The 26,763-nt window shown below is 53.2% G+C and overlaps 1 protein-coding gene across 4 annotated transcripts in view; it reads right to left on the bottom strand.

The window, feature by feature from the left end:
* SFSWAP (splicing factor SWAP) overlaps nucleotides 1–26,763 on the bottom strand; it is a 65,141-nt gene that overhangs the window by 6,787 nt on the left and 31,591 nt on the right. For 2 of the 4 annotated variants that reach the window (XM_081286650.1, XM_081286653.1), the window contains 8 exons: nucleotides 23,526–23,763; nucleotides 22,501–22,632; nucleotides 21,860–21,953; nucleotides 21,019–21,187; nucleotides 15,433–15,666; nucleotides 14,214–14,404; nucleotides 7,553–7,818; nucleotides 1,998–2,123 (listed from right to left, as the gene is read on the bottom strand). In XM_081286650.1, the coding sequence (XP_081142776.1) occupies nucleotides 1,998–2,123; nucleotides 7,553–7,818; nucleotides 14,214–14,404; nucleotides 15,433–15,666; nucleotides 21,019–21,187; nucleotides 21,860–21,953; nucleotides 22,501–22,632; nucleotides 23,526–23,763 (1,450 nt within the window). The remainder of the gene's footprint in view (nucleotides 1–1,997; nucleotides 2,124–7,552; nucleotides 7,819–14,213; nucleotides 14,405–15,432; nucleotides 15,667–21,018; nucleotides 21,188–21,859; nucleotides 21,954–22,500; nucleotides 22,633–23,525; nucleotides 23,764–26,763) is intronic. The other 2 variants (XM_081286651.1, XM_081286652.1) reach the window with 2 other exon arrangements.

Below are 26,763 nucleotides of genomic sequence, written 5' to 3'. Positions count from 1 at the left end.
GCTGCTGGCACGGGGTGCTGCGGGACCACAGGACACCCCAAAGACCTCGCCCTGATCCAGAAGCAGGCGGGAGTGACCTCAGCAGAATGGCCTGACTCTACATCACTGACAAGGACAGATGGACATGTGTTTCGGGCGTGACACAAGGGAGTCTGCACAGCCGCACCCACGCAGGGTTGTTGTGGAGACCCTGGGCAGCACCCTGCCAGAGACAGCATGGGAGGAGCACCTCTGGCAAGGCTGTGGTCTGGCTTCTCCAAACATATCAAAGCCACAACCCACATCCAGGTGTGTGGGGGAGCAAGGGATGCGTGTGGGCCTGAGCTGCAGAAGGTGGGCACAGGGGTGCTCGAAAGCCACTTGAAAAACCAGCCCCCAGGCTGTCCATGCTCAGACAGGAACAGCTCAGGCCATGTGGGGGGTACATGGAGAGCTACTGCCGAGCTCTGATGCCAGCTCTCAGCAATGTAGAGGTGTCCAGAGGGCCGTCCCTCTGCAGGGCTGCCGTCAGAACCCAGTCCTGGGGTCTGCAGAGCTCATGAGACCACACCAGAAGGCCCTGGGCCTCCCACCTGTGCAGGCAGACCCTTAACCACTGCCGTCCATCACTCCTCTTAATGTAAAAATCAAACTGAGGACAAAGTGAGAACTCTTGTGTTCAGAGATCTTTTGCTACAGGAATAGATTTTAGATCCTCTCCTCACGTGTCTGAGGTGGTAATAAATTTCAAGGCTCGCTGCTGGCTTCAGGAATGAGTTCCACATGCCAGGCAGCCAGGATACCTGGCAAGATCACCACAGCACAAAACGTAACCAGAGCGCGTGTGTTAGGGGGCTCTGACCCCGCCAGCTGCCAGCTCCTCTGCCTGTGCTCCGCTTCAGGAAAAGGGGCTCAGGTTCTATTAAGAGACTCCCAGCTGCTGTCCCTGGTGGTGGGCAGCAACTGGGCTCCAGATGTGCCCTGGAACAATGCCAATCAGCTAGGTGGCATGAGCTTGAGCCCTGGAAGGGGCTGCTCCCAGATAGCACTCCCCGTGGCCAGGAGGAGACTGTTGGCCACTGCTGGGGGCCACTAGCATTCAGTGCTGGAATGCCCCCAGAGGCCCACAAGCTAAAGGTTTGCTTACCAGGGTGGACCTATGGGGGGTGGGGGGCACCCCTGGAAGGGACGGGAGGATCCTCTGCTTTGGGGCATGAGGCCCAGTTTCTACTCTGCACTCTCACCATGTGCTGCCTCACCACAGCCTGAGCTAAAACCTCCCAAACTGAGCCAAAGTAAACCTTTCTTTTCTTTTAAATATTTATTTTTTTAGTTTTTGGTGAACACAACATCTTTAATTTTTATTTTTTATGTGATGCTGAGGATCGAACCCAGCGCCCCACGCATGCCAGGCGAGTGCGCTACCGCTTGAACCACATCTCCAGCCCCAACCTTTTCTTAAAAGCTGTTACCTCAGGTCCTTGACCGGAGAGCAGAACTCTGCCTGAAAGGAGCTGAGGCAGTCTGGGAGGGTAGCTTCCACGTCTGTTTTTATATCTTTTGGCATTGGGGGTGAACCTAGGACTCCATCTTGCCAGGGCTCAGGACACCTTGTCCTAAACGCGGACGCCGGCCTGGCTTTCCAGGAGCAGCTGAATCAGTGCTCAGGAGGCACCCACAGGACACTGCCCCTTTGGGAGCGGCAGCCTCAGCCTTGGCACCATCACATACTGCCCAGGCACCAACTCCCCGTGAGACCCGAGGCCACCAGGTTGGGAGGTCTGTCCCTCCTTCTGTTCCTGCCGCTGGCAAGGGGGCAGGCGTTGTCTGTGAGTCCTGCTTCAGGGCTGTGCTGAGGGAAACCAGCTCCCAAGTCAGGCTGTGCGAGAGCCCCATGGAGGCCCCAGTGCTCCCAGTGACAGTGCTGCTGTGGAGACTACGGCCGTCATCCTGGGCAGCTAGTGACACAGGTGGACACAGCTTCAGACCCCTCTACCCAGGACACCCAAGCGGCCTACCTGGAGCGAGTTCGCTTCCTGCTGGCTCCGGGGCTGCTGCTCATGCGGTAGGCAGTAGGGACGCTCCTGTCTTCCCGCCGTCTCTCAGGGGAGTGAGCTCTCCTCCGAGGGGACCGGGAGCGTGACCTGGACAGAGTAATGTGGCATTCAGTTCTGCTGTCTGGTCCCCTGGTGTGCACTCTCTCTTGCCTTAGCCTGCAGGGTGCCCACTCCGGCCAACCAGCTTCAGCCTCACCCCGGGAGGCAGATGCCTCTGCCCATTCCACAGTGCTGTACCCAGGTGCCAGTCTTGGAGGCTACCACTGCCAAACACCTGAGGAGGCCACCCGGCCAGCCCAGAATGCTGGGCCTCCTTCCTCCTGCTCGAGGACTGGCGCTCACAGGCATGGCCCTCACCTCTGCAGAGGAAAGGCACCGGGTGCCCGGCACCCCAGACCTCATGGCCTGTGCAGGAGCAGGCAGGGACATGTCAGGTCTGCTGGCTCAGAGCCCTACCTTCGTCTGGCCCAGAGCATGCCATCCTGACAGTCTGGGCTAAGTAATCCAAGTTCATGGGATTCATGGATGCAATATCACCCCCGAATATTTACTGGCCCTTCCCTTGTGTCTAAAACAAGGTTCCTTCTATCCATGTCATGACATGATCCACACATAGCCAGAAAGACCCTCCAGACCCTTTCCCACTTGGGACAGCCAAGGTTAAAATGACACCTTTTTTTGGGATTTTTCACTGTTAACTCAGCGAGAGTACCATTTCAGGAAAAGTCTGCAATGAGCATATACTCTGGCAGGGGATCTCTTCTCTCCAGGCTGTCTCCATGACCGCCCATCCAGAAAAGAGATAAAGAGCAGCTGGATTTCGCCACTTAGAAAGTTTTTCACTGAATCATTTTAATTATGGTAAAAACCCAAAGCAACACACATGGTTCCGAAGACCAGCTCACTATGGCATCTACCCTCTGGTGTCACGGGAAGCACCCTGGCCCTGATAAGCCTGCTCCAACATAAGGAGGCTGCAGGGTCTTCTCTGCTGGACTTCTGGAAGGCGTTGTGTGTCGGAAATGTCCCCGGGCTCCCCCCAAAAGATGCCAGGGCCAGGCAGAGCCCGTGACGTCTTGCCAGGTGCCCCATGAGAGCTCCGGCGGTCAGGTCTGCTGGAGGCCAGGCTGCCTGAGCGCTCCTGCTGGGCTGCTGGTGCATCTGCTCAGGGCACACACTTCTCGTTCAGGGCACACACTTCTCATTCAGAGTGTGTAAAGCTGGGCCGGGCACTACAGAATGGGGAAAGCATTCGGTTGAGCAGAGCTTTCACGCCTGCAGGATGCTAGACAGAGCTCTACCACGCACTCGAAGATCAGGAAAGACGATGAGCCCTGCCTGCAGCCACACTCTTCAGAGGGAAGGGGCAGCTCCCAGCAGCCTCCACGACCTCAGGAAGGAGCCCCTTAGAGCTGGGCAATAGCCCAGGGCTCTCCAGGTCTCACTTTAAGGAAGGACACTTGATGCTTTCCATTCTGTCGAGTAGGCTCTTCACAGTGACATGACTCAGTGCCAGGAAAGGCACTCCACTTGTCAGCCAATCGTCCCATGTATCCAGAGACTTCAATGAAGGCAGATGACCTTAACACTTCTTGCACAAATCCCAATGGTCTGTTCAAAAAATAAGGGCATTGGGAGACTTTCTCCAAGGATGAAATTCCAGAAGTTTTATCTGGATGCAGTGGCCACACTTGTAAGTGGCCTCTTTTCACTCCAGACCACCTGTGTGGGGTGCTTGCTTTGTTCGTCTCACTGCTCACAGGTCTCGGCAACAGGTGACTCGGGGACTTGGGAGCTGGGGTCAGCCAGCCCAGCTCAACCCAACCACCAAGAGACTCCTGCCTGGCAGCTCCCATGCTCACGTGGCTAGTCTCTCTGAGGCTGAGGTGCAGACGCCTGGCATCTGTGTGTGCTCATAGTTCACCTGACATTAGTGACCACACAGGCTGGCATGTTAACCAGTGCCACCCGGGGCACTTTAAGCACCCGGTTTCTTCTTTAAAAAAACAGGACTGAGACACAGAATTATCTTTTACTGTTTTGCTGTGCACTTTATCATGGGGAGTAAGGACAGTAAAGATCACATCTAGGGCTGGGTTGTGGCTCAGCGGTAGAGCCCTCGCCTAGCATGTGCTGGGTTCAATCCTCAGCAGCACATAAAATAAATACATACATAAATAAGGGAAAGAAAGAGAGATATTGTGTCCTGTCAACAGCTACAACTAAAAAATAAATATAAAAAAATTACATCTGATTCAACTTTGCCTACCTGAGTTATTTCTGAACATTAAGTACAGTCGTTTTCAAAAAAGTCATATTAACCCCCTTAAGGTACATTGGGAGCTAACTTTTGGGAAAAAAACACATCTTTACTGCACAGATCCTCTGCACGGGGAAGTCCTGAAGACCTATTCAGAACCCACGGCTGAGCCCCAGACACCAGAGGAACACCAAGGGAGCTTACCAAGGCTTATAGGCTAGTGGAGGATCAAGCACCAGCCTTGCTAATTTAGTGTAATAACACATAACACTGAATCCATACTGAATTTTACACGAGTGAACTACAACAGTACTTCTTCCTTCCATTAAAACAGCGGACCTTATGAAAACACAGATAAAACCAGCTGCAGCACAGGTGAGGAAGTCTTACACGTCAGTCAGTGCTGGCTAAGATGCTGAGTATCACCTCGTCAAAACCAGTGAGCGGGCTGGGCTGGGCCCAGCAGTAGAGCGCTTGCCTAGTACATGGAGGCACTGAGTTCCATCCTCAGCACCACATGAAGATAAGTAAATACAAAATAAAGGTATTGTGTGCATCTACAACTACGAAAAAAATTAAAATAAACGAACAAAAACCAAACCAGCAAGCTTCTTGAGAAATAACACACGGGTTTTGTGAAACTAAAGATTTTTGCCATAACTCGCCTCTGGAGGTCTGAAGCCACCTATGGCTGGGACGTCTTGAGTGACAGGGGCTTCAGCTAGATAAGCAGCCCACAAACAGACCTGCTGGGACAGAAAGAGCTTCCCAGTCTCACCCCACTGCACCTTACATGGGCTACCTGACTCCACAGTGTGAACCTCAGCTGAAGCACCCTACCACAATCAGAAATGCTAAGAACTGTGGTGTTGAATTTTTTAATTTTTGATACCTCAGCCCCATCTCCAACTTTTAAAAAATTTTGAGAAGGGTCTACTAAGCTATTGAGGCTGGCCTCAAACTTGCAATCCTCCTGCCCCAGCCTTGCGAGTTGCTGGGATCACAGGCCAGGGCCACTGTGCCTGGTGTAGTATTGCACTTGGAGCTGGCAGAAGTTAGCACTTTCAATATTTTGGTTAAAATTTAGTTGTCTTTTAACACATCAATAATACATATTATGGGAGAGAACACTATCCTTTCCTATCTTATTTACAACTGTGGCTTTTGATGGTGCTGGGGTTGGACCCAGGGTTGCGCACACACTCGGTAAGCTCTCCACCACTGAGCCACACCCAGCCCAAGGACTGCAGTGTGTTAACTCCCCTTGGGCTCCAGGAATGGAGAGTGCTGGCAGGGCTCAGGTGGAGTCAGCAGATCTGCCCCTGGAACATGCCACTATCTTCTGAAGGAAGAGATGAGGCGGGGTCTAGGTGTGAGGGTCCAGGGGGGCGCCCGGACTGCCAGGCAGGAGAGGCAGTTACTGAGAGGCACTCAGCAGGTGCCAGCTCTGGGCACAGAGTTCACTGGAAGGCTTTGTTTCATGATATTATCACAGGTACTTTATGATATGATAAAGCTGTTCTTTTCCTTGACTGAAACTGGCAGCCTACCATCTTATCTAAGAATGTAAACACATTAAGGAAGATCAAGTAATCCCCAAGTTACCATGTTAGCACTCAGTCTATGATAAGGACACAGACACACAGCCCTACAGCGCCTGTGCTGGGTGGTGCTCTTGGTCATGAGCACCCACCTGGGCACAGCCTGAGGCCAAGGAACCCCGCCAAGCTAGGCAGGCAGGGCATGTGCAGCCCCAGGTGCTTCACCCACACCACTTGTGGAGCCAGAGGAGAGCCCGTAGCTCAGATGGGCACGGGACCTTCATAACTGGCCCCCGAGCAGGGATCACAATGAATTGTTTTTGCTTGTCCGAGCCAGAGGGGAAGGAAACCGGGAAGAAATCCCTGCATGTGCTGCAGTGGGGCCTGGTCAACTCTGGCATATATTTTCAGTTCCGTAATGGCAAAAGGAACTTTTTCAATTTTTTAAATTTCAGAATTCCTGGGGCTTAAAAAATATATATATATCAAAAGCATGTTAGCAGGGCTGTTAATTTAATTAAAAAATAACAAGATTTGTATTTTTTTTTTTTTTTTTTTTTGCCGGGTGTAATGATAGGAAGTAGATGATCAGGTCCACCTGTCAGGAAGGCAGGTCCAGGTCAACACACACAGGCACACATAGGTCGCCAGGCCTATGTGAATGTCCTGGGCAGGGACACAGCACAGAGGCAAATGGGCATATGGTTTTCAACAGTTAAGAGGGCAGGGCATCTGCATTTTTCCTATGGGAGAGATGACAGTGACTCCAAAAAGAAACACCAGGCACCTGCAATGTGAGAGCTGTGTGAGAAAAAATGTGACAGATCCAAAGGCATGAGCCCTAGGGATGGGCCATGCCCGAGCCTCTGGCAAGCTAGCCACAGCTGTACTTCATTTTAAGAGGTTTTACCAGGCAGTAAGCTCTGAGGCCCTGGAAGGCGCTGGCCCCAGTGTTTACTGCCTTCTCAGAACTGGATCCTGAAGAAGGCTCTGTTCAACAGTGGGATGCTGGGACAGCAGAGGGATTAAATGAGAAGACAAATTTGTACTTCTGCCTCGTTCAAGCATGAACCAAGCAGCAGAGATTTCTTCTGTTCTGAAATTTGTACGCTCAAAAGAAACCAGGAGGGGACTTTCATACCAACAGGAGACCAACACACACTCAGCACTATGCCAGGCCTGCTTTCCTGACCTGTTACAATTTAAATAAAGCTTTCACTTTTCCCTTTCTTCGTCTTTTTTTTTTTTTTTTTTTTTTTGCTTGGTAGTAGTTGGTGATCTTTTTTGGTGCTGGGCACTCAACCCAGGGCCTCATGCATGCTTGGCAAGTGCTCTACCACAAAGCCACATCTTGGCCTGTCTTATTTACTTATTTTAGTCTTTATTTAATTTTTTATACTGAGAATTGAACTTGGGGTCGCTTAACCACTGAGCCACACCCCCAACTTTTAAATTTTTTTTAGACAGGATCCTGCTGAGGTTGCTGAGGCTAGAGTAGAACCTGCTGTCCTCCGGCCTTAGCCTCCTGAGCCACTGGGATCCCAGGTGTGGCCACCACGCCTGGCTGAAGGACTTATCTGCAGGACACAGACACCTACATGCACATCTGCCCAGGCACATGGGGCTGCAGCTAAGCTTTCTGCCCAGCTCTACTGGCACCAGCAGGAGGAGGATCCACAGACAGGAGGGCTTTGGGCACTGCCCTGCACACCCACCTCGACCGCCGCACTGTCCGGTAGGCACTGGGAAGCGCGTGCTTGGCTTTTGAGTGTGACCTAGACCTGGACTTGGAAGATGCATGGTACTTGGGAGAGCGTGACCTAGTTCGAGACCGTTTTTTGTGCTTTTTCTTTTTCTTTTCTCTTTCTTCTTCTCTCGGTGGATCTCTGCTTTTGCTTGAAGGCCTTTCTGGTGGCTTCACTTCTAAAGTAGGCAGAGGTCTGCCTCCAGTCAGTACAGGACAGGGCACAGCACTGGCTTCCTAGGAACAGAAGCAAACGGGACAACAGGATGTTTTAGAACACAGACCACACGAGAGCAGCTCTGGGTCCCTCACACTCTCAGAAAGTACTGCCTCTCTGAGAGCCCAGCCCTCAGGAGGACCACAGCACACACCTTACACCGAAAGGGCACACGGACCCCAGAGGCTCTTCCTGCACAGTAACTCCCCATCACAGTATTGAAGTCACTATGTTAAAAATTCTGTATTTGCTATTCAGTGACTTTCCACTGAAACAGATTCTGTAAATCTCCAATACGAGGGTTTTCATAGATCCGAATGCAATTTTTTGCAAGTCTTAACCAGAGGAGGAGGTACCTCTTGGAGTGCAGGAGAACTTTGGGTGACAGAGGCATGTTCCAGGGTGCACAAGTCTCACTGCACTGCAGGGAGCCTCACAGCAGGAGCATGGCACCCAGATGTAGGGCAGCTGCCTCCCCAGAGGGGCAGCTGCATTTTCAGGCCACAGCTCAGCTGGAAGCAGATTCTGACCAAATGTTGAAGCCTCTAAAAACTTCTCACTTGGAATTCTACTGAGGGGCTTGTGGAATGTGTCCCTGGACACCACAGGGGCCCTCAATAGAGGCACTGTCAGCAGCTGGCTTGGCATTTGGGAATCTGCCTGGTGAGTGGCTGTCCTCCCTGGAGACCACCTGACAAGGGCAGTTGGGTGGGCCTCTCACAGGCCACTTCCAGAGCCTGCTTCTCATTGCAGCTCCGAGAGGAGGAGCCAGTCAGGGGTGCTCTGTGGGGCAGGCAATTGTCTAGGATCCAACGGCCACTGGAGCTGGCTGCTTCAAGATGTGAGACCCTCTAGCCTCCCTGCTGCCTACACCTGGTGCGCATCTCTACACGCCTGCACACTAAGCAGAGGCTCCCAAGGCAGCAGTGGCAGCACATGGGCTGGAGTCCCAGCGGGCTGTCATCCGCAGTCCGTTCTCATTAAAGGAACTCAGTTACCGGGGCTGTGGAGTGCAGGCTTCAGATGGCCCCGCACCCCCATCTGCAAGGTGGCTTCCGTATCTATGTTTATGTGCAGGCTTATTTCTCTTAGATTTGTTTGTCGTTGGAGCACATTAGTGGGGTTCATCATGCCACATTCAGACAGGCACATGAACATGATAATCTGATCAATCTCACTCCCCAGTATATTCCCTCTCCTACCAGGTTTGCTTTTTTTTTTTTGGTACTGGGGACAGACCCAGGGTGCCCCACCACTCGGCTACATCCCCAGTCTTTCATTTTGAGACAGACTCTTTATAAGTCTCTGAGGCTGGCTTGGGAACATGCAAGCTTCTTGCCTCAGCCTCCTGAGTCTCTGGGATCACAGAGTGGCCACCATGCCCAGATAGTAAGGAATTTTCTAATATCTCCAGGGACCATTTCTCAAGGGAACCCATTTCAACGTGGGCCAGTTCTTGTCAAAAAGATCTTTCTCACTCAAATTCTATTAGAATAATATTTTTTTCAGGTTTAGTATAAAACTATCTCACTGTTACAAGAGTTTAATATGTAAACATTCCACCGCACACACACTAATAAATGATGTTTTAAATCATAGGCAGCTGCTTTGCAGCTTCACCTGTGTCCCCGTGTGCAGAGGCACAGCATGGTGAACAGGCGGAGTGCAGTACCTCTCAAGGTGAGCAAGGGGGAGGCAGGCTGGGTGTGGGACAGCTCACGGATGCTGGACTGCCAGAAAAACCAGCTCTGTGCCCTTCAGAAAGGCCAGCAGTCTCAGAGTGCAATGAGTGCACCCTGCATGAGATGTGTGAGCCCCCACTAACCCTGACGGCACCCGAGGCTTCCTAACATGTGCCAAAGGCCATTCTGAAATGAGGGATGGGGCTTCCCAGAGTGGAGCATGTCACTCCTCACCCTCTGCCCTCACACTAGGTGGGCAGGGCAGGGGCACGAGCTGCTTGACTGCAGCCTGCCAACCTCTGTCCCACTGAGGCTGCGGCTCCACTGAAGGGAGGGGTTGGTCTGAAATGAGACCTTCAGGATACGAGCTGAGGGTCTACTTATTCTAAAGAGATGGTCGTCCTTCCCTGTTAAGGTGGAAACAGGCAGCCACGGTGGCCTCTCGGCAGTCCTCGCCACCGGCAGGTGAGCAGAGCTGTGTCTGCATAAGTGGCTGGGGGATTCGGACAGGCGCTGATATGTTATCACAGCCAAGTCCAACTCTACGATCAAGATTTCACAACTGTTGGGATTCTTTTTTTTTTTTTTGAGACAAGTCATTCTGTGTTGTCCAGGCTGATTTCAAAGTTCTGGGCTCAAATGATCCTCTAGTCTCAGCCTCCCAAGTAGCTGGGACCACAGGCACTGGTGGGCTCGAAAACTGTAGAGAAACGTCAAGGCCGAATCAACAGCTAGTTAGCTGCTCCTTCTAGGCTTTGCTGCAAAAGCCGGTCTGTCCTTGGTGAGCGCAACCACAGGCACCGCATTCAACACACGAGGCCACCGTACCTGATGTGGCTAGCAACACAAAGGATGGAATCCTCACTCTACTTGATGTTAATCAAATCAGTCAGTGTGGCTAGAAACCCCATACTGTAGTGTACACCCAAAAATAACTGTCAACGTCAATGACAACTTACACCGTTTAACATTTACACTGCCTTGTTTAAGGATTCCGGATTCCCAATTGTCTTAACCGAAACTACTGTTAACTGGGTGGTAGTGCACAACTGTAATCCCAATGACTGGAGAGGCTGAGTTGGGAGGACCACAAGTTCTAAGCCAGTCTTAGCAACTTAATAAGACCCTGTCTCACAGTAAAAAGTGAAAAAAAGGGCTGGGGACTTAGCTCCATGGAAGAGCACCCAGGGTACAACCACAGTATGGAAAAACAAGACAACCCCCATCCCCGCTCCCCTGCCAACTACACATATGAGCAACTGGAGGAAAATTAAGTGGTCACTATCTAAGTCTGGACCACACCTCAACCCAGTGCCAGCACTGCTGCTGCTTGGGGTCTGAGGGTGCCTGGCCCAGCCTATGGAGAGTGGCAGGCAGAAGCTGCCCAAGCCACAGAGGCAAGGTTAGCAGCTGCTGCACTGACTCTTCATGGGTCTCCCAGGAACTAAAGCTGCCTTTTCAGAAAGGATTTTAACACTCCAGCAAAAATGACCAAAGTTGGGCTGGGGATGTGGCTCAAGTGGTAGCGTGCTTGCCTGGCATGCATGGGGCGCTGGGTTCGAACCTCAACACCATATAAAAATAAAATAAAGATGTTGTGTCCATCAAAAACTAAAAAAAAAATAAATATTAAAAAAAACTCTCTCTCTCTCTCTTAAAAAAAAAAAAAAAAAAAGACCAAAGCCCAGACTATGACCGGACACAGGCTGGGGCAGGTGTTAAGCAAGACCTGGAGGAATCATGGAGGACTCCTGCATAAATCACTTATGAACACGGAACACCCACTGCCCACGCCCCACAGGCTGACAAACCACACTGGGTGCTCCTGGACCCACACTGCCCGCCTCCTGCACCTCCCACCATCCTACCCACTCCATGGGCAGGCGTGGCCAGGCTGCTCTTGGCTGCCATGTGTGCTCAGCATGCTGGGTGCCCCACAAACTGCTGGCCACTGCCACCCCTTCCAGCTTTGCCCAAGTACTTCACCCCTGGGCAGCTGGCCAGAGGCCCAGGCTCACCACCACCCCACTGCTGGCTGTGTACACGGGACAGCACGGCCGCTGGTCCACATGCCCACAGCCTCAGACCCTGAAGCCCACAGGCTCGCAAACAGGTTGACTTCTATCACCATTTCCTTTCCAAGTTCTATTCGACCGGACTAACAGCATAAAAAGAATTACTAGAATCCAAAAAGCCCTAAAATATTTACGACTAGTACTGACTAGTAGTAATCCAGAAGGGTGGGCATCCACGACCCCTGTCTTTGTTTTAAGAAGACAGACACACACCAAGAACAAAGACAGTCCACGCACAGGCTTGTGGGTACCAGTGTCCTGTTGACACCAGTCTAGGCCAACATGCACACTGCAAGACAGCATCCCAAATGATATTCAATAAGGGCACTTTTTTTCTTTTAAATTTTTTTTTTGGTACCAGGGACTGAACCCAGGGCGTGCTCAACTACAGAGCCCAGACCAACCCAGCCTACAGCACACTAAACACAGGGGAGTGCTTGTCCTTAAAACACGTGAGCAGCACCAGGGCTGCTCCAGGGAGCCTGAAGACAAGGCAGGAGCACTGCAGCCAGGCCGTGTGCTCGGCCTTCGGAGCGTGTCCTCCCCTCCTGGCAGGGTCCTCTTGCACTCAGTGCCTGCTCAGCTGGCCACAGCTATGGCCATCTGGCAGTGCCTCACACTGCCTCATCTAGTGGTACCAGTGGCCACATCTGGTCCTGTCTCAAGTCCCCTGGGCTCTAAACACATACATTTTCTATCTGCAACTGTGGGGATGGAGCCAGCAAGTGCTCACACCAGCCACATTCCTGGTTCCCCCTTTTGTGGTTCTGGGGATGGAAGTGGGAGTGCTTGGCCATGGAGCTACGCAACCAACTCTTTATATTTTTTTGAGACGAGGTCTGGCTAAGTTGCCCAGGCTGGACTTGAAGTTGTGATGCTCCTGCCTTGGCCTCCTGAGTCACTTGGATTATAGGTGTGTGCCACAATGCTCGGCTTGGGCTAAATACACACACACAAATTTTTTTTTCCTTTGTGGTGCTAGGGCTTGAACCCAGGGCCTTGGGCATTCGAGGCAAGCGCTCTACTAACTGAGCTCCATCCCCAGACCCAGGCTAAAAGTATCTTTGAGCTTGACTCTTGCTCATGACAACTGTCAATTTAATTACAAGTACCTCTGCTTCAGGGCTACTGAGACGGCCATCACCATCTGCAGCTACCACTGCATCTATGCTGAAAAGGCTCAATGGCTGTGAGCTGAAGGACGCCTATCCAGGAAGAGCCACCCAAAGATCTGGACACTCAAATCACTTCCACGAAGCACAGCCCAAACCAAGATGAACACAGGAAGACAAAAGGCCCCGTAGAGGACACGCTGCGGGGAAGGGACACTTCTGGCAGCTGTGACTGTGTTCCCACTAGGACACCATGCCCTGGAGCATTCTGGGGCTCGAGTACAACACAACTGGCCCGAGTCTCTGCCTGCAAATGTCCCTCGGGAACCCTTCCCTCTAGTACATCGACGGGAACACAGGCCCCATTTTAAACCAGCCCCCCGCAGCCCTGCCATCAGAGCAGCTCCCGGTTCTCTTGGGCTTCTCCCTCCTATTGCCTGCACCAGCTCTTCAACTCACCAGGACAAGTGCCGCACCTCCTGCTTCTCCTCGGAGAGCACCAGAAGTACCTTAGCGTCAGTCACTGCCTGACAGCCTTCAGGTGGTGCCTACTGTTCCCTCACCAGAGCCAGGGACCCGCGGGTACAGGCCAGTCTATGGAGAACTCTGAGGAAGGCAGGGGACAACACCCCTCAAGGAGCTCATGCCAAAATGGTGCTGAGGACCGAACCCAGGGGCTCTGCCACTGAGCTGCACCTCTGTCCTATTCTCAGACACCCTTGAAATACGATGTAAATACCAAACAAGACTCAGATGGGACTGCTATAAAGCATCTGAAAGACAAGACTTGGAGCTGGGTATGGCTCGGTGGTAAAGCATTTGCCCTGACTCGACCCCTCACACCACGAGAAGGCTCCCCAATCACCAAGCGACTGACCGAAAAATCACAATTTAAATGATTCTAAATCAATGCATCTGGGAAAAGAGCAGATCTCTCGCTGAATGCTATGGCCACACTGCCTAAGTCGTCAGGGTATGGAGGTCCCTGGTCCCAGTGCTGCTCCAAGCTCCTTCTGCAGGGGAGGCTCCTAAGCACCATGTCACATCCTCGCTGGGGCTGAGTCCCTGGCCACACTGCTTGAAAAGCAGCTGTCCATGCTCACATAACTTTCCCCCTGAGGTGCTGGCTATGGAACCTGGACTGGGAGCACATCCACCTCTGGGCCTCAGCCCAGAGCACGCCCTGGTGTGGACTCCCTGCCCCAGCACAAGCTCGCAATGTGCCTGATGTGGCTAAGACTCTGCTTCAGTTACGAGTCTGACCACCTCCCACCACAGACCCTGTGCAGCCCCCACAAAGCCCTCCTGTTGGCCAGTCCTCAAGGTGGCCAAGAGCAGAATATCAGACAGCACCTGGGGTGGACGGCACACGTGCACTCAGGGCTGTCAGCAGGCTCATGGCTGAGGCCCAGCCTCACAGGAGGCAAGAGCTGGGCTGCCAGCACCTCCCTCTGGTTGGACACTGCAGAGTTGGGAGAGCCCGTGATCATATGATTTCACCTACCAAACTCCCCAAGAACACCAACACGGACTTTCTTCAACATACCTCTACACTGAAAGGACTCTCCTCAATCTTTCCAACTTCTGCTTCTGGCAGAGGATTTTTTAAAGTTTGCAAAAATAAGGCTGCTTTCCTTTTACGTTCTGCCTGAAGCTGCTTCTCCTTCGATTCCTTGGATGCCTGGGCCAGTTTCTCCCGGGCAGCAGCAGCAAGGCGGTCCTCCAGCTTCTGCTTTGCTAAAGGAATGACAGAGAAAAAAAGAGTCTAGAACAAGCAGTATCGTATCTTACTGTCTTAACTCCCACACAATGCAGCTATGATCATGACACCGATTTCAGAATCGGCAGACAGGGCGGGCAAATCACAGTGGCTTGTTTTGAGGATGGGCACTCTGCTTTCAAAGTTGGCAGGCTGGTGGGTTCCAAACCAGCAGGAGCTCCAAGATGGCTCTGGCTTAGTGCAACCATAACAACCCTTGCAGACGGGACACTCTCTGAAAAGCCTTGCTCCATGTGACCCAACACCTGTTGAGCTCATGTGCAGGAGGTACAGGTTTGGATGTACAGACCAAGCACAGCTGCTGGGGTTGGCAGCTGCAGTATGGTGCCAGCTCCTGACAGGAGGCCTGCTGTGGCCAAAGAGCTACCTGTTGGGGGTGGCCTGACCTGTTCGTGTACACAGAAAAGGCAACTCAAGAGAGCCAGTCAGAACAGACAGAGACCACAAATATAGACGCTATTTAACTACTTTTATGCAGAACTTCATTTATTTGGGAGTAGGGGCAGGAAGATTTATAGGAGATCCCCTAAATGCTGCTGGTCACGTGTCAGGTATGCAGGGCCCACGCTGTAACCCATGAAGATGAGCTGGAGCTGAGAAATCGGCTCCGAAGTGCATCATCTTCAAGGGCGATGGTTCTGCTGAGACAGCCTCACAAAAGGCAGCTCCCAGCTTGGTGTGTTAATTGGGGCTGGGAGTCCAGGCCAAGCACATCACCCCGGGGCTGCTGTCAATGCAAAGTGGGCCTCCATTAGCGCCATCTACTTGGTGCACCAGACTGCTCTGAGCACAGCGCCAAGGGCACTGTATCCAAAGCTACGGAGAAGCAGAGCGCCTGCTCCAGAGGGTGTTCAAACACTCAGATGTGCTACGACAACCCCGTGGCTGGGGGTCCAGGTGGCAGCCTTGGAATTTCTGGCTTAGCAGACAAATCTTATACTTATGTCTTTTCTTTCTTTTGAGAACTTTAAAGCTATCGACAAACCTTGCTTTGCTTCTAGCTCCTCCTGGGTAAGCGGGGGCTTCTTTTCCTCGACAACTACACAAGGCGGGGCTGTGGCCGGGCTAGCGTTGGCAGCACTACTAGCACTTTCTTGGCCTTCTTTGCTTTCTTCATCATCATCGTCACTGTCATCATCTAGCTTAACTCGGTTTTTTTCCAAGGGAAGTAGATCATTTTCTTTGGCCTTGATTGCAAAGCTTATTGGAGCAAATGAAGCTATTGAGAGAAGGTGAGAAGTGGACACATTTTTAGGGAGCGAGCGCGCAGAGCTGAACCGTCCCGGCCCTAACACTTACTTAGGCGTCGGTGGGTGGGAGGTAGCATCTGCAGTGGAGCCACATCGTATGCAGGGCTCTGTGGGCGCAAGGGCCGTCTCAAGGCCCAAGGGTGCTGTTTGACACCTCTGCGCTCCCAAGCCATGTTCAATAGGGGCAGCTCACACTGGACTCACAGGTAAGTCAGGACTGATGGGGCCTACGCTGAACAGAGGTCAGCTAGGGCCACAGCAGGGACGCTCCTACTGAGCACCAGTTCAGGGTCACTTGCCATTTTAAATGATCAAATCATTTTTCTTTAAAATTTTTTTCCTGGCTCAGCATGTAACAATCTGCACAAGCAGGCATAGGATGCGACTCCACTAGGCAAGGATCATCTTTCAAAAATCCCAGCTGTAAGACACTGTTCTCACAGAGCAACAGTCACAGAACTCATCCATTTACTCAGCCACCGTTTTGCTGGGTACCACGTCAGCCCAGGCTCTGCACCTACAAGGAAGTTCAAGCCAGGCAAAACAAGAGTCCAGGTGATGCCCTTTCCCTAGAATATGGGAAAACAAGAGAAACACAAGCTCAACAAGAGAGCGTGGTCCCAGTCTCCACCCGCCGGGGGAGCACTGAGCTCCGCCTCCTTGAGACAAGGCCAGAGTGGTTTACAAACAGCTCACCAATAGCTCAAGCTGCAGTCAAAGCCTGGTTTCTAAACATGGTGAGCTACTGCCTATGAGGGACACAGGTAAGCCACAGCAAGGGGCTTCCGTGAGCCTCACGTGGCCCACACTCATGTGTGGTGCGAGGACAATGAACACTGAGCTGTGCTGCCCAGCTCTGTGACACACAGCCACTGTCAGCAGTCATCCTGGCCCAATGCTGAGGGATGGGTTTCCCATGCCACACTGGAAAAGCCACAGGAGGGAGGCTGCCTCCTATACCATGTGGTGTCTGTCTCCATTCCTGACACCTGGCAACTGGGGCACCAAAGGGCACTGAACCCAGGCTCTGTGGGGATAGGCAATGCTACCATCTTACTGTGGTGTGGCTATGTTTAAAACAGCCCTCCTCTTTTAAAAAGAGAGATGTGTGCATCATCTGCCGGGAAAGTGCTCTGGAGTGGAATCTAAGATGTGGCCTGGGGCACAATGTAAGGTCTCACCCCTCTCTGCCCCTCTCTCCAATGCACTTAAAACAAAGTTAACAAAGCACACCCTTTATTGCCTGTGGGAACGCAACCTTTCTAAGGAACAAAGAATTCAGGGGCATTTTAAAGGGGGAGGGGAAAAAAAAGCATGCACATTAAGCCTTAATTAATGAAATCACTCAAGCAGACTAGGATACACACAAAAGGATTTTAAGACAATTGCGGCAGGCCCGGCCACCTCTTCCCTCAAGCTAGAAGAGGAAGCAATCAGTAAAGAGACCATTAGGATGAAAGCCCTGGAGCTGCCTTTCAGCACGGTTCGCAGGCAGGGCCACAGCCAGGCACAGTGGGGTAAGAGACTTCCTTCCACCCGGCAGCCTCCATCCTTGCCTCTCTCACCAAGGCTGACACCCTGGGGGAGGACAGGGCTCCCAGTTCCCACATGAGAGAATCAGCCCTGGGCTCACTCAGCTACAGGGAGGCTGCTTCTGCCTAGGACTCTACAGATCATAGCAGATGGGATCACTCCTGATAGCCCCAAGGAATAGCGGGGCACCCCGTCACACACCAAACCCGCTCCTCCACAGTGTCAGGACCTGTGCAAGTAGGCCTGCCACAGTGCTTCCCAGGCAGGCACTGCTGCCCCAGCTGAAGTGGAGCAAGCCACGCGGCAGGCCAAGGCAGCAGGCAGAGCGGGGCCCAGGGAGCCTCCACTTCCTGTTCCACAGGGCTTCTGCTCCAGGCATCAGCTGTCACGCCAAACTGCGGCCCAGAGGCAGGCAGGGTTCTCTGGGGCGTGGGGAGAGCAGAGTGAACAGAGGCAAGTCCAACTGCAGCTCAGGTAGGTGTGGCAAACAATAGAACATGCACCAGGTGCCATCCCTGCCCACACACCTGCACACCTGGCAGGCTCCAGTGCCCCAGCAATGTCCCTGCACACACGCGTGAGCTCCCACCTCAACAGGCTAGAGCTTCGTGGTGTGGATGCATCAGCTAACTTAACGATCTCAACTGCTTTTGAGATTTTATTTTTTAAATTTTGCTGCCCAGGCTGGTCCCAAACAGTCCTCTGCCTCAGCCCCCAGAGTGTTCAGGCTCACCACCACGCCTTGGGAATACTTTGTAACAACCACTCTGAGAGGCCAAAGCCAGTGTCTTTTTAAAGAGAATATAAAAAATCTATTAGCTACCTCGCTTTCTTCTTTTCTGAACTATCTTTTCTTAAAAATGTCCTTTGTCCATTTTTCTACTGCACTGATACTTTCCTTATTGATTTGTAAGAGCTCTTTCCACGGTAGACATTGATCCTTTAATTAACAATGACTACCATTTAAAATTTTTTTAATATATATATTTTTAGTTATAGTAGGACATAATACCTTTACTTTGTTTATCTATCTTATGTGGTGCTGAGGATCGAACCCAGTGCCTCCCACGTGCAAGGCAAGCGCTCTACCGCTGAACCCAGCCCAGTGCCCAACCACCACCATTTTGACATGGTCTTGACTCTCCTCAGGCCCAGCCCCCATGAGACCCACTGACCCTCCTTGTGGTTCATGGCTTCAATCTCAGAAACCCTTTCCCACCCCAAGATCACCAAAGCATTACCTCTACTTTCCTCTCCTCAGTTTTACCTCCTACCCCTAACTGCTGGACTGAAATGGAACCACTACTGTTGGAGGCACCGTGATCTGATTTGACTTCTTTGTGGGGCTACAGCCTGCTTTCCCAGCTGGATTACTGCTGAACCATGTTTCCAGAGCATGCTCTCAGTATCATGAGATACGACCGGGAAGCCTGCCCTATCGACAGGACACCCATAGCAGGGGGCAGATGCGGCACCACCCTGGGCTCCTGGGACAGGCCCACTGCACCACGGCAGCACCTATGCTTGCGGTGGCTGTGGAGAGTAACTATTGAGCCCGAGCGCCAGTGGTACCTGTCTTCCTGGGTGCTCAGGAGCAGCTCTCCTGATGCAGGCATCTGCTTCCTGAGGGGAATCATACGGGCCTTTAACTTGTCCTGGCCTGCTGCCTACTTCTAGGGGCAGCTCACCCACCACTAGTTCAACTTTTAGGCAGACACATCTATGTCAGTTTCCTTCATTTCTTGACATGATTTTAGCAATTTATGCTTTTAATGAAAATGGTTCTCAGTGACTTCAAATTTACTCAAATCTTAGGTCGCATACACTATGCTATGTCCTCAAGGACACCGAAGTCTTCCTCTCGTCCGGGTGCATCTGCTCCTCCCTCTACTGAGAGCAGTGACTACGTGCTGCTGGTGTCTCCCACAGGCTTTTCTCACTGCTCTCTAACTTGCACCCACTGCCGTGCCGGCGCTTCCTCTGTCCTGGTGCTGGGACCACCCAGGGCCCTGTAGGCGCAGCACTCCCCCTTCTGAGCCCCAGCCTGCTTCCAAGGCCCTTGAGTTCGGTGCTTGCTTTGTTTTTATTTTTGGTTTGCCAGCACAGACAGAGCAGGCTGTGAACAGAGCAATGTTCTTCTTGTCCTTACTTTCGTGGTCCTATGACGCCAAGTGCTCAGCGCCCCCGTCATTCTGCTCTAGCACTCGGACCGCTTTATGGGCTCTTCAGATCTGCTTCAACTGCCCGCATGCAACGGTACCAAATGTGACGCGCTGATCTGTCCCCCCTTGGAGAACAGCCCACCTGCTCTTCTACCTGGATGCCTTTTCTGTCTCTTTCCTTTGAGATTTCTCAGAAAACCTAAAGGTGTCTTCTCACCCAGCTTGGTCCTTGATGCCTTCTTCACAGTAAAACGTGGCAGTTTATTTCCAAGCCATCTTACAGACGTGAGATCATCAGGTGCACTAGCTTGATATTTTCACCTCCGTGGAGTACAAAGCAGAGACGTTGACATCTCTCCTGTCACGGGGGTGGGGGTCCGTTTCAGAGACCCACCAGTGCCTTAGCAAGCTGCAGCTTTCCGTCCCCAGCCTCACAGGGGGGCCTGTGTTGTCCAGGACTGAGCTGGGGGTAGAAAGGAAGCCTGCAGGTGGGCGGCAAGTGTGGGGAGCTGCACTGGGGTGGGCAGGCCAGGTCTCGGGTATCCTCAACTTGTCCAAGCCTCCCGCCTACCCCTCTTCATTGACAACGGCTTCCCCAAAACCACTGCTCAAGTCCCAGCGTGTCCTTTCCTTCCCTACAAACCACACCCCAGGAAGGTGGCTTCCGATCCGGGAACAGCATTCCACCCTGGTTTCTGGAGCAGTGGCCGCCACTACCCAGCAGTCTACATGTTTGGTTATTCCAAGGAGGGTTGAAGGTGGCCATGACGGGCGAGGGACTAAACATGCGTGAGCTTCCTTGGAACAACTGGGTTACTCTGAATGACCACCACCTGCTCCCCACTGCACTGCCCACCCTCCTCCCCACTAGGAGCTGCTGTCACTGCACCTGCCTCTGCACAGCTGTGCTCCAGCCTCCAAGGATGCCACTGCCTGCATCTCCTTGGGAAGCCACTGAAGGATGAGGCCATCCCCCAGCAGGCCCGGGGCCTCATGGGAGGGCAAAGCAACAAGCTGGCTATCCTACTCCAGACCCTGTCTTTGTCCCTGGATGCTGGAGTCGCTCAGACACTCTTCATTGGGACAGCAAGTGGCTAGCACATATCACAGCAGCACCACTGTGAACGGATCCTCTTGATACTCATCAGGGGAACAGCTGCCTCCCCACTTCTGCTACGTGGGGCTCTAGGCAGCCTGCTCCGGCTCTCTCCTGGTCTCCACAGCACCAGCCACTCACACGCATATGTGTCCTGCTGGACCAAAGGCTCCAGGGAGAGAGCAAGGTGACTAAAAGCAACAGCGCATCATGCTGCCTAGCAAAGGTACTCAGAGGGCTGCTTTGACCAGGAAAGAAAAGGGGTTTCTCGGTGCAATGGTTTGCAAGCAAATATAATTTCAGAAGTCTGAGGGGGATGACACATTATTTAATAATTCATAAATACTTCCTCTGAATTGCTCCAAACAGGCTGTTAAGCAAATGAATCCCCAGGACTAACTCATGGTTCACAGGACTCCAAACGCCCAGCCAGGAGAACACAACCCAGCAAGCCCCACCCTGGCCTGCACTCCAGGCCAAGAGGCTCTCCTGCAGCTCAGCGGGGCCTGCGAGCAGCCGCAGCAGCACACCTTTTACCAGCTTCCCGTCCGCAGCGCTCTTACTGGACGAAGCTTCCTTCTTCCCGCCTGAGCTTCGACCCCCTGCCTCGCCTGTGTCCTCGGGCACGCCAACCTCCCCAGTCTCGCCTGGCTTTTCAGGAGCGGATTCTGCAGGGGCCTCTTCTGGGGCTGCCACAGCCTGGGGAGAGTGACATCACCACACACCATTACACGGAAATCACATGACATCTGTCAGAACGTGAGGGACATCACACAGTCACATTTTTAGATTTCAAATTTGTACTTGATACTTTCTGACACAGTAGGCTGAAGAGGAGTGTAAGGAGCTCCCCCAGTGCACGTGGCAGGGTGCTGCTCTGTCTCGTGGACTGGGTGGTGGCACCTGTCCTGTCAGAACCCCACTTTCCCCAGGGCCTGCTGGGAAGCCAGCGTTCTTTCTTGTGAGCAACCTGAGATAAAGGCTGAGAGGAATCTGCAGAAGGCGGGAGGACAGCAAGGCAGTGAGAACGACAGCAGGGGGCTCTGTGAGGAGGGTGGGCCGCGTGGGCCCTGTGCTCGCTCTGGGCAGGCGGTTCCGTTTCACAGGCTCACGCGCAAGCCACGCAGCTCAAATGCCCGTGCACACTTCCACCTGAGCAGACAGGAGTAGCACCACCCAAGGCCACAGGCCGAGGAAGCAGGGGCTTTTGTCTGGCACGTGTTGGACACAGGCCCACGGAGAGCTGAATGGTGGCCGCACAGGAGACACACAGCTGACCAGCACGGGCTGCCACACTGGACAGCGAGCACATAGGCAGCGACTTCTGCAGCCCCACGCGGGCTTCACGCCCTTGCCACTCGGGACACGCACCTGTGTGCCTTCACTGCCTTCTTTCTGGAGGAAGAACTGCTTCTTAAACTCATAGTAGGCATTGTACTGGTGCCATGGCTGCAGGAACTCGAATCTGTGAAGAGAACAAACACAGGCCACTCAACACACCGCAGCAGCCTCTCTGAGAACCTGTGTGAGCTGTGGCCTCCTGCTGCTGGATGCAACCAACTCCCATGGGCATCCCACCCATGCCGCACGCGAAGGAGCCCACAGCATAGGCACTGCCATGCGGGGGCATCGCTCAGGTTCCACCACTGGGGGCCAAGGGACGAGACTGGATTTTATGGAAAGGCTCCTGTCTAGATCCCAGGGCAGGCCTCCAGCAGAGGGAATCCAGCCTTTCACCTCAGTTGGCATAGACATTTCACTCACTGTAAGTAACTCTCAGTAATTTGACAAGCCAAGAAAAAAAGTCTATCCAAAGACACTGAGCCAAGAAAACGGGAAACTACATGGCTGGATTTTTAAAAGACCTAAGTGAAAACCCCAAATCCCATGCACTGAATTTGCTTAGAATTCCTTTCTTTTCTGATGCCGAGGATGGAAGCCAGGTCTTGGGCATGCTAGGCCAGAGTTCCGTCAATGAGCTGCAGCCCGATGCTTAAAATTGTACCTCTTACCTCTGGTCATTCTTGGCACGAACGCTGGTCTCAAATTTAAGGCCATTCCTAGCGACGTACTCCGCCAGCTTGTCAATCACAGGCTGAATGTCGGGGGGTGGGGGGATGATGGCGGCCACGGGAGCAAGTGCACTGTGGAGAAAGGCCCGGTAAGTCACACACTCCCCAGCGGCTGCACTGGGCCAGCACTGGTGGCTGAAGGTCCTCTTGGTCTGGGTCTCGCAAGGGGCGCAATAAATACAGGTGTTACAGAGAATACACGCCGGGGGCCCTTGCTCTGAAGATGCTGTGTTCTCCAACCAACAAAGCCAGTGCTCTCACACCGCGACCAAGGTACCATGGCCTATAGCAACAAGGAGCCTCACTGGGGAGCCAGACACAGAGCGATAGAAATAGGTTTCATTTTCTTCTTAATTAAGGCTTCCCTTCGACAAGGAGCTAACTCTAGCAACAACCAAGAGTACATCACATGCTGCCTTTTTGTTGCTAGCACGACTCGACCTTTCACCTCCCACTCGACCTCCTCAAGAGGACAGGCCACTCTGCAGGTGCTGCCTGGAGCCCACACACCCTTACTGGGGGGCCTCCCTAGAAAGCCACAGTACCATGGCTTGCGAGGGCCTCAGGGTGTGCCCCAGGGCCGCATCACCAACCTCTTGAACCTGCACAGTCTGCAAACAGTTGCCGCTCCCAGAGGGTTAGGGTTACAGCGCCAGGCGCAGGACAGACTCTGGGTAAGGGGTGGGTGGGATGCTGCATAAGCCACGAGTGCCTGTGGTCAGCCTTCACCACGAGGCACCTTCTTAAACTCTGAGACAGGGCTAGCCTGGAACTTGGATCCTCTCACCTCAGCTTCTAAATCACTGAGATGACAGGCAAGCAGCACCACACTCAGCTTTTTAAGAACTTTTATGTCACGGCATCTTCAACTTTGCAACTTTGGGATCTGAGTAATGACTATTCAAATCCAGAGGCTCAATCCAGACCAGGGCCCAAACTGAGAACAGGGTGGGAGGTGCATGTACCTTGTGGTGGTGGAGGAGGAGGTGCCGCTGCTCGCTTCGGTTGTGGTTGGGGGAGGTGGTGGTGTGGTCCCAGGAGGCGGCGGGGCAGCTGTCGTCACACTGGGAGAGCTGGACACGGTCACCCCAGCAGGAAGGGTGCTATAGTAAGTGGCCACGTCGATCCCTGGAGGGGGTGGTGCCAGGCAGTAGGTTCCGTCGGGCAACATGTAGTAGCTGTAGTACATGGCTGCCACGGGTGCTGCAAAGACGCGTGGGGTGAGGCCGGGAGGGGGGCCAGGAGCACCCTCTGCCCCTCCTCCCACGGCACTGGCTAGGCGATAGCAGACCCCTGCCACCAGAGGAAGGTGAGTAGGCATGAGGACGCCCCAGCTGCGCACTGTGCAGCCCAGGAAAAGTTCCCGCTGGCAGCAACTGGTGGCCTTTCCTAGGGGCCTGCCCAGTTGGCCTGCCCTGCTCTGACACCAACTCCACATTCTCGGGAGCATCTCTTTTCCACTTAACTGTTCACACTGGAAACAGTCCTGTCTGAAAGCTGACACCTCCATCACCCCTGCACCCCGTGATGGGGCACTGCCATTTATTCAGGTCCAACGGCCCTGGGACTGCTCCTGGGCCTCCCTATCATCCACAGATGCACAACAGCTTCCTCTGCACAAAGGCTCATACCCATGGGACTGTAGGCCATTATGCTAGCCATGAAGAGCCCTGCAGGCTAAACCACCTAATTTTAGAAAATATTCAAAACCAGCACAAACCACAGAAGATTCAATGATATAGCTGAGAATTTAGTCCCAATCCTATAGCAGATAAAAAAAGGTTCTCTATATACAGGTTTAATTTCTCCTTCATTAAAAGATGGCATACAGATTTCTTCCAATGAAGTGATTTTGATTTACACTTTAAATAGCAACATGGTAAGACAAGTCCGCAGAGCTGCCACACTGCAGAGGGGCATTCAAGTTCCCAGTCACGAGCAAAGCCTTTCCACCCCAGGCTGGCAAGATGATGCCCCCAGGGCACTCTCTCCCCTGCAGGCTTGGCCCCACCAGCACCCAGGCTCTGCTCTTCCCTCCACCTTGGCACAGGCACAGTGCCTGTCTGCTCTGAAGCACCCCGGTACTACCAACAGCTCCCAACCACGAAGGACTCACTTTTTATTAAGTAGACACAAACGAACTCCAAAATGTCCCTCTCTGGCTCAGTGCTACACACCAACCACTGTACACAAGAAAGGCACTATCTAAAATTTCAGAATAGGGTGTGTGGTCTCAACGAGCAAGTCACACCAATGCCACACAGCAGCATTTGCGTCATCTCTGGAGACAGCAGAACAGACAAGACCACATGAACAAGGAGGGGCTGGTGGCGCCTAGGCACTGTTCTGTGGGCACCTGTGAGGGCAGAGACCTTGTCTCTACCATCTCTGAAGCCCTAGCTCTAAGCACACAGCATGTGTCGGTGATACATGGTTCAAACACTGTCAAAGCTAAGCAGGCGTGTGAGAACCTGCCTCTGCCTCCCACCCTGGGCAGAGCCACCCTAGGGGAAGCAGGGAGTTCTCCAGCACAAGCGCCCTGAGCAAGGAGGGCGAGTCAGATGCTCCTGCTAGATCCCAGGCCTTGCTCATCTTGGGGGAAGGATGAAACGCGTGGTTCTGTCCTGGCCAGTCTCCAGCTAAAGCCCAGGTGTGTTTTCAACTGTAGCCACAAGACCCCTGAAGCCCAAGGGCAAACAGTGGCTGGGACTTAGCTCCCAGGAGGCAGAGTCACGAGCTCTAGCCTGCTGCACTCCTCCATGGCAAAGTGAGTACTGTGCTTCAAACCAAGCACCACACCTTGAGAACCACCACACCATCAGTCTGCGTGAGCTTCCGGAACCTCACAGTGTGCCAACTGAGCAAGGCATTAAACACAGCAATGCTCATGATGAGGCAGGCTCATGTGACTCAGAGACCCACCCACCTCAGACCTCCGAAGGTGCAGTGAAGACTGCACACAGCTTAGACAGTGCAGCAGGCCTGCAGAAGGGTGAGGGCTGTTTAGGGGAGCACTCGGGATGGACCCCAGGCTGAGCACTTCTAAGAGAAACCCCAGGCCTGATCCCCACGCTAAAGCCTGCCTAGGACACCTACAACCCCGACAGAGACTCACACAGAGGAGGGGCAGTCCACGCCACCCGCAACTTCTCACCCACACCCTTCGGCTCTCCCCAGCAGCACTGTTACCACCTGCTGTGAAGGTGGGCAGGAAGTGCGCGGGGAGAGGGTGGCAAGTGGGGGAGGCAGCAGGGCACAGGCCACTATAATGTGACACTTTCTTCACACCACCCTGGGTGCTGCTCCCCGGTTCTCAATTCACAGACTGTGAGCAACTGGAAGGTTTTAGGGAGGTGGGACGGTTGGAGCCCCGAGTGCTCTCCCTAGAGGCCTGGCCCTGCCCTGGTGCCCTGCCCCAGGTTGCCCTGTTTCCTCCGTCCTTGGCACAGTGCCAACAGGTATTCTTTCCAGACGCCTCTGTACACACTCTGTGGTGGTTGGGCACGTCCTGCCCGGAGTGGAGACGACGAGACCTCAGCAGCGTGCATGCTCTGTACGTAGCCTGGCTGGCTCAAAGTGCTGCTCCAGGCACACTGGAATGATGTTCCCTGCAGACCAGCAGCGAGTGAGGTGTGGCCCTTGTTCCAGAGGCTTCCTGGCCATGGCCTGCAGCAGCAGGGCTGCTCACAAGCCCCTCCCTAGCCACCAGCTGAGCTAGGGCCCAGGGTCCCCTCCAGACAGTCTCCTGAGTGACACCACAGCTTGAGAGGTGCTGGGCCAGACCAAGGAAAGAACAAACCTCGGATCCACAACTGAGGTCTGTTGCCTCACACTGTTACCTAGGCCTAGAACTGCAGGGCTCTCCCTCTACAACCTCCCAAGTGCTGGGACCACAGGTAAGCGCCAAACTAGGCTGCTTCATGAGAACTGCAAAAACCTACTCCAATGGACCCAAGAGAGAAATTCCAGCAAGTGCCGTATTTCCTAAAGGAAGCACAGTGAGAGGAACAAGCTGCTCAAGGCACAGTGCACACAGGAGTGCTCGTCGCATGTCTTCCCTAGGCGAGGCCAGAGAAGCCTGCCCCATGACCTCCCAATGGCCTTTGATGGGCTTTTTGCAAAAACTCTGAGCTCAGCCTCCGAGTTCTACGGAGGAAAACATCTTTCACTAGTGAACAGGCACCAGGAAGGCAGCACTGCATA

This window comes from Spermophilus citellus (genome assembly GCF_964194105.1).
Source record: "Spermophilus citellus genome assembly, chromosome: 3".
In the NCBI taxonomy this organism is placed as follows: domain Eukaryota; kingdom Metazoa; phylum Chordata; class Mammalia; order Rodentia; family Sciuridae; genus Spermophilus; species Spermophilus citellus.
This window is presented reverse-complemented; position numbering and strand designations above follow the sequence as displayed.